The sequence below is a fragment of the Apteryx mantelli genome, chromosome 15 (assembly GCF_036417845.1).
Source record: "Apteryx mantelli isolate bAptMan1 chromosome 15, bAptMan1.hap1, whole genome shotgun sequence".
NCBI lineage: Eukaryota > Metazoa > Chordata > Aves > Apterygiformes > Apterygidae > Apteryx > Apteryx mantelli.
In genome coordinates this window covers 25109088-25122792 of record NC_089992.1, presented here as the reverse complement: position 1 = coordinate 25122792, position 13705 = coordinate 25109088, and the positions used below count along the sequence as shown (strand labels likewise).

General features: G+C 66.0%; 1 protein-coding gene across 2 annotated transcripts in view; it reads right to left on the bottom strand.

Annotated features, from left to right (window-relative positions):
- Window positions 1-12183, bottom strand: part of GRAMD2A (GRAM domain containing 2A) — a 28731-nt gene extending 16548 nt beyond the window's left edge. Inside the window, exons 1-3 of one of the 2 annotated variants that reach the window (XM_067305724.1) lie at window positions 12151-12183; window positions 2054-2167; window positions 825-882 (exon numbers count right to left, since the gene is read on the bottom strand). In XM_067305724.1, coding sequence (XP_067161825.1) covers window positions 825-882; window positions 2054-2157 — 162 coding nt within the window. In that variant the 5' untranslated portion in view covers window positions 2158-2167; window positions 12151-12183. Of the gene's footprint in view, window positions 1-824; window positions 883-2053; window positions 2261-12150 lie in introns of those variants that run through there. The other variant, XM_067305723.1, reaches the window with a different exon arrangement.
- Between the last annotated feature and the right edge of the window lie 1522 nt (window positions 12184-13705).

The window sequence follows — 13705 nt, the reverse complement described above, 5'->3', positions numbered from 1 at the left end:
CTCCTTGACTCCTTTCTGTTCCAGAGCTCTTCTTGTTCACAGATGAATAGAAAAGCTCTATTTTGGACATGGTTCGAACATCCAGAAACTATAGAAATTAAGGTTCAAACACAAACGAACTGTTCTTTTCAGTTTGCAGTCTCAAGATCTCAGCTTGTTCCTTTGCTCTAAACGGAAAGTCCTGAAAGCGTTGGCAGGGCAGATCACGAGCCACACGCAAACCCCCCCGAAAGAGCCAACCACACGGCCACTTAGAGCACCCAGAGCCACCAGCTCCCCCAGGAACAGGCAGGAGGGCTCTGCCCCCAGCCTGGGAGCCGTTGCTTCATCTCGTGCTTCTCCAGCCCAGGGCCTGCCTCGTACCTCAAAGGTAAATGGCCTCACCGGCTGCAGGGGAGGGGGCACCGCGCGAGGACACGCTCTCCGGGGCATCCTGACACAAAGCGCCCAGGCAGAGAGCACCAGCGGTACGAGATGCTCACGGTACCCACACTCGCTCCATCTCGTTTGCAGGCTACAGCCAGATGCTTCCACACCACGGCTTACAAGCCTCCAGACATCGGAGATGACTACACACAGGTCCAACCTCCTCGGAGGGGAACAGGCCGCGGCAGGAGCTGGGCCTGCGGGGATGAAGCTTTGGAAACCACAGGGCGCATCAGCTGCAGGAAGCAAAGCCGCTGGCAGGGAGCAGACCAGTGGGAACGGTGCCGTGGGATCGGCCGTTCCCCGCGCAGAGCGGGCGCACCTCCCTGGCAGACATCCCGGAGGCCTGCCTGCGCCCGGCACAAGGGCGTTTGCTCAGCACGAAGCCAGAGACTTACCACTTCCCGGTGGCATTTCTTGATGTCTTCATCCTTCAGGGCTTCGTTCAGGTGGAGGCTGCAAGAAAGAATCGGGTGAGCAAAGAGTTTCGGGTCCACAGCTCGGAGATACAGCCCGCATCACGGCCCATCAGCGCCGAGGTGCCCCTACCCAGGCGGCTGGGGCGGCACAACGCAAATTCGCCCCAGGCATCGGGGGGGCAGGTCCAGAGCTGCCTCCAGGCTGTGCCGCGGCGGCAACGGAGCTGCTGAGGACAGGTTAGGAGCCAGCGATGGACAGCTCAGGCCAGGTCAGGTTTCCCCGGAGCCCCGGCCCGGGCAGCACAGCCGAATGGGCGTTTGGGAACCTGCCCGGGCAGGAGCCAGGCGGGAGGGCAGCCCTGCCTAGCCCCGGCGGCGCGGCGAGGGCGTGCACCAGGGCACGCTGAGAGGGCACGTCCCCACCAAATACCATGCTGTCCGGTCCTGCCACCTCCTACTCCTCACGCTTCGGCCCCGTGAGCTGCCCCGGGGCTGGGCAAGAGCAGGGCCGCGCACGCGAGGACGGCCAGTGCTGGGCCAAGGAGAGCTGACCATGCTCCCATCACCCCTCCGGGCAGGGGGGCACGGTGGACACGGGCAGGGCTGCAGCATTCGCCCTTTGTCCCACCAGCAACTCTCCCCCGCCAGAGGCATCCCTCCTGCTCAGGCATGAGGGCGGGAGACCCGCATGAAGCATCCGGCTGCATCCGTCGGGTAGGATGTGAGAGCAGATGGACCATGGGGGTGAAGGAAACAACCAGAGATGGGCAGTGAAATCACCCCCAGCCCCAGCATCTCAGCAGCGGGAACGTTGTACCCCTTCCCCAAACACCTCTCGCCCCCATTTTTGTAGACCAAGTGTCTGATGCTGAAGACAAACGTGGGATCCTCTTTGCCCACCCTGCAGAAACCTTCTACCTGGTGGGTTGCATTTGGGACCCAGAGGCAGAGGGGACCCTGGAGGATGCCACAGCATGAAGGAAAAATACTTCACAAGTCACTCCAGGCCCTGCCTGAGATCAGGGAATTCCCCAGCCACGAGCAAAGTCAGCTCCTCTGCAGTGACACCGTGGCCAGCAGGGTGGCCAGGTGACACAGGATGCTCCGCACTGCGGGCGCAAGAGGTCCAGGCACCCCCCAGGCTCCATGCTGTCCTCCCACTCAGCTCCTATCCCGTGCATCAGCCGCAAACCCGGCTTGGGGCTCACCTGCCATCAAGGGAATCCAAACTCTTCTCCTTGTGAGATGCCTCCAGCTTGTCACGGCCGTGCATGGGCTCAGGGCTCTTCAGGGGAGCTGCTTTTTCATGCATTGGCTTGGCGCTGCGGGGAGAAGCCCGTTAGCCCACAAGAAGAAGAGTGAGAGGGGGCAGATGCTAGTTTTAGAGCTGTAAATCCGTAGCCTTCAAACCCCCATCTGCACAGAGACCTTCGTAGTTCTGCCACTCAAGGGCAGCAACAGCATTTCTGTGATTTCTCGAATAAGGGGCGTCTCTTGCCAGGGACTCCCCCGCACTCGCAACCGAACAGCCAAGAAATGAAGCCTCCGTCTCTGCCGGCTTATGGGAAAGCTAACAGCAGGGAAGAAGCGGGCTGGCTGGTCAGGGGCTGTCCAAACAAATGCTTATCTAGAGGTGGCCTTTATAACCGTCACGTGGGCCGGGAGCTCAGATAACACTCACCAAAGCTGGGATGAGGCGGGACAGAGCCTCCCGCCGAGGCCGCGGTGCTCAAGAGAACGGCCACGGAGAGGCGGCCCGGCCCGCGCTGGGACGGGAAAAGCGGAGCTCTGCGAACCTCGCTGGGGCAACGGTGCTTTACGCCAGCGAGACCCCGTCCCGTGTTTCACACCTAACAGTCTTCTCCCTGCCTCCGGGTCGGCACACCCTGTCCCAGCGGATCCGGCCCCCCGTGGGCACCGCTCTCCGTCCGAGATAGAGCTATTTGGAGCGAGACGCTCGCTTGCCCGGGAACGGCAGCACACCGATAGCAACAGTCCGGGACAGTCCCAGCTCCGTTTGGCAATGTGTTTTCTCCTCCCTAAAATCCCCTGGGACTTACCCACCCTCTCCCACTGCCCCCGCAGGAGGCAAGAGCAAAAGCCCTTCCCGAAGACGCCTCCTCCCTCCTCCAAGCTCTCGCCTCTCGTTAAAGCCTGTTGTTTACTACAATGAGTTTTATCGCGCACGCTTATCGGATACACGCGTAAAGTAAACACGCTCCCAGCGCCGCGCAGAGAAGGTTATCACCTGGCAGGCCAGAAAGGTGACGCCTCCGCTCCGCGCAAACCGCAACGGGATATTGCTTTAGCCTTTGCATTTCCGGCACCGGGAAACCGATCCACGGAGGCAGAGAGCCGAGAGCCAAAGCAGAGCGCTAACGCAGGGGATGGCACGCGAACGAGGCAAGCGACGCTGTACACGCTGCTCCCAGGCTCCGACACGGCCCCAGCGAACCTAAGGATGGGGCTTCCTGAATGCTCGGAGCCAGCCCGAACCTGCCCCTCCGCTTTCCGCGGCCCTCGCTCGCTCCCATCCGTGGGTCGGCGCAGGTGTTCGCGTGAGCCACGCAATGATCCGCAGCGGGGATTAAAACCAACTCCCAGCGCGCGGAACGAGGCTGGACTGGCTCTTTCAGCAGCGCTCGCACGATTACAGCCTAAGGGAAGAAAGGAGGAGGGAAAAAAAAGAAAAGGAAAAAAAAAAAAGCTTTTACTAGGAGTTCTGCAGGGCAGCGAGGTTTGGCTCTGCCTGCTCCCAAAGGGCAGAGTGCGCTCAGGCGCCTCCATCCCAGCGTGACGGGGACGCGGCTCGCCGCCGGCTCCGCTTCGCGGGCAGGGAAGCGACTCCTGCCCCCGGCGCTGAAAGCCGGGCTGCCCCCGCCAAAGCCGCGGGCTTGTCGGACCGTCCCCGGCACGACTGTGCTCACCTGCTGCCTCCACCTCGCCCCGCGCGCTGAGCTCCCCGCCGCGGAGCGGGAACCGGCACCGGGGAGAGGAAACGATTCGGGGAAAGGAGCTTGGCTGCCCGGGCAGGGGGTAACGGCGGCGGAGCAGAGGGAGCAGCTGGGAAGGGAGGCACCGGCTGGGAGAGCGCAGAGCTGGAGCGCGGCCCGGCCACGCAAAGGCGGTCCCGCTGCCAGCTCGCCCGCCGGAGCCGGGGAGCGGAGGGCCGCGCGCCGGGGAGCCCCCGGGAGCCGCGTGCTCCGGCCTCGCCGCTCTGCCCGGGGAGGGGAGTCTGGGGCCAGGCAGCGCGGCGCTTTTAACCGTCATTTATTCTGACGGCAGGCGCCCGTGAGCTCTCCCAGGGGCCAAAAAAGATGGAAAAGGGGGGGGGGGGGCGACAGGCCTCACCGCCACGGGAGCTGCTCTCCCGAGGGAGTCGCGCTCTCGCGGAAGCAAGCGGGGGCTCGTGCGTCACCTCAGCGGACCGCGAGGGCTGAGACCGGCTCTGCCGCCCTCTGCGGCACGGCTCGAGGTTAGAGGAGAGGCGACAGATGGCTCTGCCCTGGCCCGGGAATAGAAACGCAAAAAGGAAAAAATAACCCCGACCAAGAGACTCTGGGGGGGGGGGGGGGGGGAGGGAAAAAACAAAAACCAAATTATTTTGTTGGCCATTTTTCCTCTAGGCCTAGGGTAGAATAAGCCGAAGGCCTGAAAAGCGACCACAGGAAACATTTTGCAGGCAAAACGAGCAAGAAAAGCATCGGGCGGCTGAGACGACGCTGCCGTCGGGGAACTTCAGCCCTTCCAAAAACCCTTCCAGAGCGCCAGGGATTCGAAGTCACATGTCTCCATTTGGAAATGCCACTGTCCAACACCGTAAAGTTGCTTTTTACGACGTTCCCCCCTTGACCCGCAGCTCCCAGCTGGGTTTCCCACGTCCCGACACATCCTGTTGCCGCTCCGAGGGTCCTGTCCAAAATCAAAGCGACCGCGGCTCCCACCCACGCCGCTCCGCAGTCGCGCCTGGCTGCCGACACCTTCCTTCCCACTTCCCGAGGGACGCTCTGCGCAGCAACCCTCAGCACATCACCGCTATAACCTTACGTACCGGTCTCAGCGGAAGACAGGGGGGTTCTTTATCCCCTTTAGGTTTCCGCCAGCTCTTCCCCGAACCGGCTGCCCGCAGGGTGGGATGAAGGCAGACCCGGGTCCCGGCGGGAGCAGCTTTCCTCGGCACGGCTTGTCGCGGCTCCCACCGGCACCTGCTGAACCCCATCCCTCCGCCCCGCGGACGCCAAGGCCGGGATCGCTCGCGCGGGCCGGGGAACGCAACTGTCCGGCAGCTATTTCACAAGCAGCCGAGACATCCGGAGGGGGCAGGGGAAGGGCCCGGAGCAAAACCGGGAACAAAAGAGTCGCTAGAGAGGCCGCAGAGGCGCAAGCAGCTGCTGCTGCAGCCCGCAGGCTTCCCGCCGAGCGGAAAAGCCCCTCCATCGGGCAAAGACGAGCTGGGGAAACGTCGCGTCCCCGCGGGGCTGGATGGCGCTAACCGGATGCCTGGGCTGGCACGTTCCTGCCTGCGGAGCCACGCGGTGTGCAGGGAGACAGCCGAGCTCCGCCAGCAGCCGTACGGATCTTAAAAAGAGCAACATCCTCCTGATTCAGGGCAGGGAAAAAGTGCCACTTCCAGGGAGGGGAGCGGAGGAACCTGGCCCCAGCGGGGCAGAGACCGAGCGCCGGAGGGCGAGGAGCCGCAGACGTGCCACCGAGCCCCCTCCTACCTCCGCTCAGCAAGCCCCGGCTCGGCGAGGTCCAGGCCAGAGGGTGCCGCGGGGCTGCACCCCGCCGCCCGGCTCCGGCGGCATCTCGCCGGCCTCCGGGCGAGCAGGGAGCAGAGGCAGCCGCGGCGCACGCGGCCGGCGAGCTGCTCCGCACCTCCGGGAGACGGGAGGGGCGGCTTAAGGGGATTTTTATTGCACGTAATAAAACGCGCGCGTGCACGCACGCCCTTTCCCTTTGTGCTACTGCATTCAAGGCGTAAAAGGGACCAAGGCCATCCTGGCACACCCAGCTGCTCCCACTTCCCAGCACAAGGCTTGCAAAGCCCCGGCCGGGGCACGGACAACGCTCTCCAGGAGGACAAGGCACCCGCTCAGGGCTGCAATTCCTCGGTTTTCCTCCTCAGGTGTTTGGACAGTCAATCCTGCAATAAGGACACACGTGCCCTTTCCCTCCCACCATCACAGGTTAAATGCAGACATCCTAAAACAACCCTCTCCTTCAAAAGGGGATCTCTACTTTCAAAATCAAGGTGGGTTTGCCAGGAAACGAGAACCGTTTCCCAAGAAAACCCACAGGCCGTTCCAGGAAACCCAAGAGGTGATAAAACGCAGCCATCAGGCTGAAGATCAGCTGCAGAAAGCCAGACCGAGGGAAGCGGTATTAAAGCCCTGCTCTTGGACAGGCCGAAGCTACTTGCAGCTCCGCGAGCTTCCCAAAGCGCCCGCGAAACCTCCACCTGCGAGCGTGCCGGAAAAGGCACCAGCCTGCCGGAAAGGACGCCGCTGCGCCGGCGAGGACACTGCTGTGCCGGCCCTCTGAGACAAGGATGCTCAGGAAGCAAAGAGGCCAGAAAAACAAACGGCGCTGCGATGGCAGGCTGCAGAAAAACAAACGTTTTAGACAACAGTCGCCGGCAAAGCGTGCTTGGAAATACGCTGGAAAATCAGCTCATAATCCCTCCAGCCAGCATTTGCAAAGCAAATGAATTCCTCGCTGCACAAGGCAGGGAAGGGGGGCGGGCGGCCTGCCGTGACCGCGCGCAGGCACGCTGGGGCCGGCAAGCGCGGCCCTCGCTCCGTGCTCGCTGCGGAGACCAAACGAAACGCACGGAGGGGTTTTTTTTTTTTTAGGGATGCGGAAGGTTTGGCTTGAAAAAGCTCAGGTCGAAGGACCGGGGCTGCCCACGAGGACACGGCTGTGCACAGCAGGCCGCAAGTCCCCGGGCAGGGCAAGCGCCGGGGGACAGCACACGGACAGCGCGACGGCCGGTGCCACCACCGCCGCGCTGGGGACGTTCCCAAAGCTGCTCCCTACCTGCTTCCTCCCAAGGCGGCAGCCGCAGCAGGCAGCCTGCTCCGGCTTCCCCCACACGATCCCTTCAATCCCCAAGCAGTCGCGCTCCTTAATCCGGGAGAGGGGATTTAGCCCTGCCGGGGGCTCAGGCGAAGGGGCCCCGTGCAGGCGACGGGGGGCGACGTTCCGCTGGGAGCCCCCGGCTGCGGCCGAGGCTGCGCGGCAGCCGGCGGCTCGGAGAGGGGCAGGGGACCGCCGGCTCCCCCGCTGCGGGGCGGGGGGCGAGTTGACGCACGGCACCCGAATCCGCGTGGCCCCCTCCTCTTCCTCGAGGAAGGAGGCCACGGGCAAACGCGTGACGCCCGCTTTCCTCCCTCTGCCGGACGGGGCCTCTCGACTGTTAACCCGCCACGTGGTAGCAGCCTTCCCCCTGCCCCTCGGCCGTATTCCCAAGGGCCCGGCTCTCCTCGCGCTATTCGCCTCCGTGCATTCCCGCCCCAGGCTGCGCCCGCGGCAGGAGCGATCCCGCACTGCTCAGCGCCGCGCCACGGGCCTGCCCCATCCCTGGCACACGACACTTTGGGGAGAAGCAGCCGCTGCTCCTGCCTTCGCCCAGGTTGGATCGTACGGCGGTGGCAAGGCCACCGATCCGGGGACTCGCCGCTGCCGGGCCCCGCGGTGTGGAGAGCTTACGCGTGCTCCGGACAAGGGCAGGGAACAGAAACCCCCTGGAGGTTACTGAATACACAGGAACCGTAACCAGGCTCAGAAACTCCCTAAACTGAGACTAGCCAGAGGCTGGAGAGCACTTGGAAGCGTTACACCATCTCACCCCAACTTTCTTTTCCTCTTAGAGCCACCGCCAGTGACAAGTCCTTGCGCCGGGGCAGCTCTTCCCACGTTCCCAGCGGAAGCATCCTGCCAGCAAGGAGGGCCGCTATGAAGGAAGGTCTGGAGGTCGCGAGGAGCGTCCTCAGCTGCCCCAGGAGGCGACGGCCTGGGCGCCCCGCTCCGACGGTGGAGGACCCGCCGTTTCGGTCCGTCAGGGCGTCGGGCTCCAGCGGCGCAGTGGATCCTCCCTCCGCACCGCACGGCCGCCGGGAGCCGCTCGCACCGCCGGCACGGGAAGGAAAACACTTTCTAGCGGCTCAAGCAATCACCCCACCGCAGCTTTCGGCAGCATCTCCTTCCCCTCACGTCGAGTGAGGGAAAATCCTCGCCCGAGGGTCGCAAGCCCAGCGAGAACGGTTGCAGCACCAAATCCCTAACGCTGCCAAGACGAGGGACAAGGCAAGAGGCCATGGGCAGCGTCGAGGGGTTCAGGGGTCCCCGGCGAAGGGAGATGCTGCCACAAGCATCACCACGTGCCGGGAGCTGCCCTAAATGGGGACCTTCGCTGGGCACTAGAGGATTTCTTCCCCTGCTCCAAACGACCCCAAACCAAGGGCCCACGTTCCCATCATGTGGGCGGCACTCAAGTGAGAGCCGTTCGTGCCGGTGCGGAGCAGCCGCACGTGGGCTGGAGGCACAGGGACAGGGATGGGGAACCGGCAGACCAGGTGGGGAAGCGAGGGGACGACTTCGAGCCAGGCGGCGGCCCAGGAGCACGGGGACAATGTTACGGGACACAGCTGAGCTGGTCTACGCGCTCGCAGGACCGGGGAAATCCACCCCGATACCTGCCAGACCTCGCGCCAGGGTTGCTTGAACTCCCCAGGCCGAGCTCAGTGTTGGCTCAGCTCACGCAGGAGCCTAAGGACCAGCAAAGCCGGAGGAAGGTCTCACCAAGACCGGCCACCTCTCCCCCGCCGGTGGTTTCGCGAGACAAAGCCTTCTCGCAACCCTGTCCCACGCTTTCACCACCCCAAACCACCAGCGCTTCTTCCTCCCCCGGATCAGCATCTCCTCCCTTACGCAGCGCTCGGATCCAGCCTAAAATAGCCCAGCAAGTGCCCCCCCCCCGCCCCAACAAGTTGTGGTGCTTTATTTTGTCTCTAAGCTGGATCGGTTCCCTGCTCCAGTTCCCGGCGCAAACAAGGGGGAGGCAGCGCTCGCTTGGGAGCACGTGGCGGAGGCAGGACAGAAAGAGAGCGAGCCGGGGACTTCGCCTCCCAAAAATTGCAGCCGGAGGACTCCCGCAGAGCAAGCGCCCCGGCCCCGCGGCGTTGCCCCGCTCGGCGGGGGCTGCGGCAGCAGGGTGCGGGAGGCGCGCTGGCACCGGCCCGGGTCCGTTCTCACCTCCCCTCGCTCTGCCCCGCTGTTTGAAACGCCGCGGAGCGGGGCAAGGGGTTAACAACCTCGGCTGGAAAACCTTGTAAAGCGCCTGCGAGCCGGGCCGGAGGAACAGATCCTGTAAGCTGTCCTTGCGCCCTGGCTTCAAGGTCATTTCAACTCCTTATTTGTGCCTGGGAATTCAGAGCCGTTTCTGGAGCACAGCCACAGCGAAAGATGCGCGAGGGAAACGCCAGTCCTCCGAGCACCGCTGTCGGGAGCTCAGGCAGGGAAATCGCACGCCGAGAAGAGCAAGAACTAGAGCCACGTCCCCGCTCCAGGCTCCCTCTCCCTCTGGAGCGGCCCAGGGATGCTCCAACTGGATGAGGCCGGGGGCTCGCCGGAGCCGAGCTCCCTCGACCCCTGTGCACGGCGTGGTCCCCCGCGCCGTACAGACCCGCGCGAGCAGGCCCCTGCCATCAACATCCCCCCGGCGAGCAGCAGGAGCCGCATGTCCTCGGCGCCGGACGAGCGCCGGAACGGGGCAGCACGTCGCTCGGTTGCTGCTTTGCGACCGGGGAGCCCCAGGGACCCGGGGAATTGGGGCCACGTCTCCGCCACACGTGGCGGTGGCCACCCCAGTTCGTCGAGGGTGCCGAAAGCACAGCTCCGGCCCTGGGAAGGGGGTGGGCTCCGCCTGTGCCCGGCACTGCCGGAAAACGTTTGTCAACAGCTAAAGTCGACAGCGCTGCTGTCGCTGCCGCATCTCCTCCCAGCTCCTGCGGCTCGGGAAATACGGGAGCACTGCGTGGATTTTCTGCCCGAATCAGACAAGGCAAAGATTTGCTCTAGCACATTTCTAAATGGGGATTTCTCAGAAGGGGATTTAAAACGAAAAAATATATATATATATATATATATATATATATATATATTTTCTCATCAAGCCAGACCCTGGGTTTCGCAGGAATGACTTCCAGGTTCCTGAGAAAGAGCTTTTTAACGGCATCAAGCCACCACTAGCAGCTCGCCGCTGGGCCTCCTCCCCAGCCAGGGCGCGTGAGTCACCGCGGAAGCACGGACCCCGCTGCGGGCACGCGGGTCTGCAGCCGGGGGGAGCTGGGCCTCGCGCCGCCGCGGCCCTGCCGTCGGCCACCGCTGCGCCTCGCCGCCTTCCTCTCCTCCGAGCGCAGGAAACCCGCGACGGGGGCAGCACCCGCGCTGCTGGCAACAGCCGGCCTACGGCTTCCAGCTCCCACGGTGGCCAAAATCGCCCTGGCAGGCAGGGAAGGAGTGTTCCTTCTCCCGCCGCTCCGGTTGCTCCCGGCAGTCACGCGGAGCCCTTCCCACCAGCCAGGGAGGCAGGACACGAAGCGGCGCAGGCCAGTGTTTACCGAGCAAGCACCTCGGGAGATCTCACGAGGAACATGAGTGCTGTATTGCCCAGGGCCACCGCGAGGGAAAGCCGCACCTCCCCGGCCCCGACTTCTCGGAGGGATGTGGCTGGAGCCTCGAGCTGCCCACGCCAGGGGCAGGAGCGGCAGCACGGGAGAGACCAGGTGGGACGAGCGCCGGCTCGGGAGGCGCCGGGGAGTTCGGATGAGCGGTCCCGTCCCCACTGCAGCCGGGACCTTCCTGCCGAGCCTTACCTGGCAACAACAGCGAGCCGCGGGCTGCGCCGGCTCCACCAGCTCGCTCCCGGCGGCTGCGGTCTCCGACGCCTACAGCGGGCCCAAGGGCAGCCCGGCCGCCCGAGGCCTCGGGACACCCTCTGGAGCCAGCGATGGCCGAGCGCGACGCACCCACGCTCCCGCCTGCCCGGGCAGACGTGCTCGAGACCCTCCTGTGACATGGCCCTGGCAGCTCCCCAGAGACCAGCCGGCAGCAGCAATTCATCCCCCACTTCCTGCTCGCAGGCTTAAAAAAGAAATCCCGTTTCTTTCCCCCGCGCTTCCTCCTCGGCCGGCAGTCGCTCACCTCTGGCGGCCTCGGCCTCGCCGCCGTCGGCCCTGGAGGTCACCGGAGCTTTGCGTTTCCCAAGGAGCCTCGCAGACCTCGCCAGGGACCCCTCTGCCGTTCGAGGCTCCGGAGCGCCGTCCCCTTGCCCGGGTCCCAGGGAAAGCAATCCCGGCCCGGGCTGGGGACGGCTCTGCCGCCCGGCGCCAGCTCTCCGTGCGCACCGATCTCCCCGTGCCCCTCTGGGGTCGGTCCCTCGGCGCGGGCAGGGACATGCAGCCCCCTTCGGGCGCCGGGCTGGCACCGGGTGCTCCGGGGGGCCCAGCCCGGCCACTCGAGGCGACAGCGGTGACCTCGGCCGGCAACGGCCTCCCCCCGCAGTAGGAGCCAGCGGCGCCGCCGGCTCCCAGCGAGCTCCGAGCCCAACCGGCAGCCGGGGCAGCGCCCCGGGCTCAGCTCTGCCCTCCCGGGGCAGCCCGGAGCCGGCCCCAAAGCGACGCCCCGGCACTGACCGCGGCCGCGCCGCGCCCCGCTCGGGTTTGAGACGCCCCGGCCCAAGGCGCGGCCGGGCCAGACGCCCCCGCGCCGCCCGGCCCACGCGGAAACCGCCCTGGGCTCCCGGCCGGAGCCACGCGAGCCCCCGGGGCCGGGCTCGCCCCGAGCGCCCCGAGCGGAGCGCAGCGGAGCGGGGACAGTCCCGCGCTGAGGAGGGACGGGACGGGACGGGACGAGCCGAGCGCCGCCGCTCCGCCGGCCGCAGCTTCCTCCCCGGCCCCGGGGGCGAAGCGCGCCGCGGCCGGCAGCGGGGCGCGGGGGGCTCCGGCTCGCTGCTCGGCGTCCCGCCGGGCGCCCCCCGCCCACGGGCCACAGGCCGCCGCCGAGGGGCGAGGCTGGGCCGGGCGGCCGGCAGCCGCGACGGGGGCACCGGCGTCCCCTCGGGGGACCGCGCCGCGCCGCGCCACCCTCCTGCGCCCGCCGCGCGGGGAGGCCCCCCCTGGACTGGAGCGGACCGGACCGGACCCTTCCCGAGCGCCGGGGCGGACAGCGGCCGTAACCAGCCTCCCCCCGGTAACCGCCCCCCCGCCCCGCTAACCGGCCCCGGTCGCCGCCCCGGCCCTACCTGCGCGGCGGCCCCGCGCTGCCCGCCCGGCGCGGCCCGGCCCGGCGCCGTCATGCCCCGCGCGCCCGGCCTCCTCGCGGCGCCCCGGCGCCTGCCCATTGGCCGCCCGCCGCCCCGCCCCGCGCCCGCCGCCCCGCCCGCCGCGCGCGCCCATTGGCCGCCGCCCCGCGCCGTCGGCCTCCCTCTCTTTGCCGCGCCCCGCCCGGTCTCGCCCCGCCCCGCGCCGGTAGGGGGCGGGGCCCAGCCGGGAAGTCCCGCCTCTTAAAGGGGACGCGGCCCTACTCCCCTGCCTCCCTTCACCCAGCTGCCCCATCCCTGCCCTTGCACCCCGGTCTTTCCCCTGCACCCCCTCTACCCCCCTGCACCCCCATTTGCCCCCTTTCACCCCATCTGCCCCTCTCCTGCTCCTGCACCCCCCTTTGCCCCATTCCTGCACCCCATCCTCCCCCCATACACCCCATCTGCACCCCCACCCTGTTTGCCCCATCTCTGCCCCAGATCCCCTAACTGCCCCCCACATGCACCCCCTCACCTCCGGCTGTCTGCCACCCTCTGCAGGCACCAGCACCCCACAGCCCCCCCAGACAGTCCCACGGCCTTTGCTCAGGCCCCGACAGGTGCCTCTTGCCCATCTGTCCTGAGGGCCATGACCAGCCCCTGCCTGGGACATCCCTGCTCTTCCCTTGGCCCCTGCCACAGGGGGCAGGGAGGGACCTTGCTTCTCTCCCTCCCCTCCTGCATATCCCTAGATGGGGCTGCAGGGCACACCTTAAACCCACCGATCATCCATGTGCACAGGATCCAGGCACCGACCAAATGGAGGAACGACCCAGGAGACTGCTGCCGAGTGACTGGAGGCCAAGGTGCCCACACCCATCTCCCCAGCAGTGAGCTAACCAGGTGTCCATCAGCTCCAGACCCCAGGCAAGCACCAAAGCCAGGACAAGGGCTGTGGAGGGGGTGAAATGAGAGGCCCCGACCAGGCCCTGGGAGCAGAGAGGAACCCGTTTCTCTCCCTGCATGAGACACACTGCAGTGCAAAAGGGTCTCAAAGTGGACCAGGACTGCTGGCCAGCCCCAGACCAGCTCCCCCCCTGGTGGGGGGGCTCAGGGAGCCCCAGCACAGCTGCATCCATCCTCCCCAAGTCACCTCCATCCTCCTCACTTGGCCCTGTTGGGCCTCATGAAAGCAAAACAGCCCAGGCAGCTGCAGCACCTGGATCGCTACGCTGAACAGAGGCCAAGCAGATCTGTGCACGGCCCCACCGCATCTATCCCAGCAGTCAGAGAGCGAGGGCTGCTGAGCACTAGCCTGCAGGGCAGCCAGAGGGGAAGGCTACCACGCAGTATGGCTGCATCACTTGTCACTCCTTGTCTCGTCAGAGCAGCACAAGAGACACAGACTTGGCCGCATCGAGACAACTGCTCAGAGCCTTCCCAGGCGCTCAGGCCCCTTCTGGCTCCTTCCACAGGAGGTGGCAGCAGTGGGACACGCACACCCATGTTAATCCTGGAGCTCTGCCCTCTAGCTGCAGCCAGCCAACTCAAGCAAGAG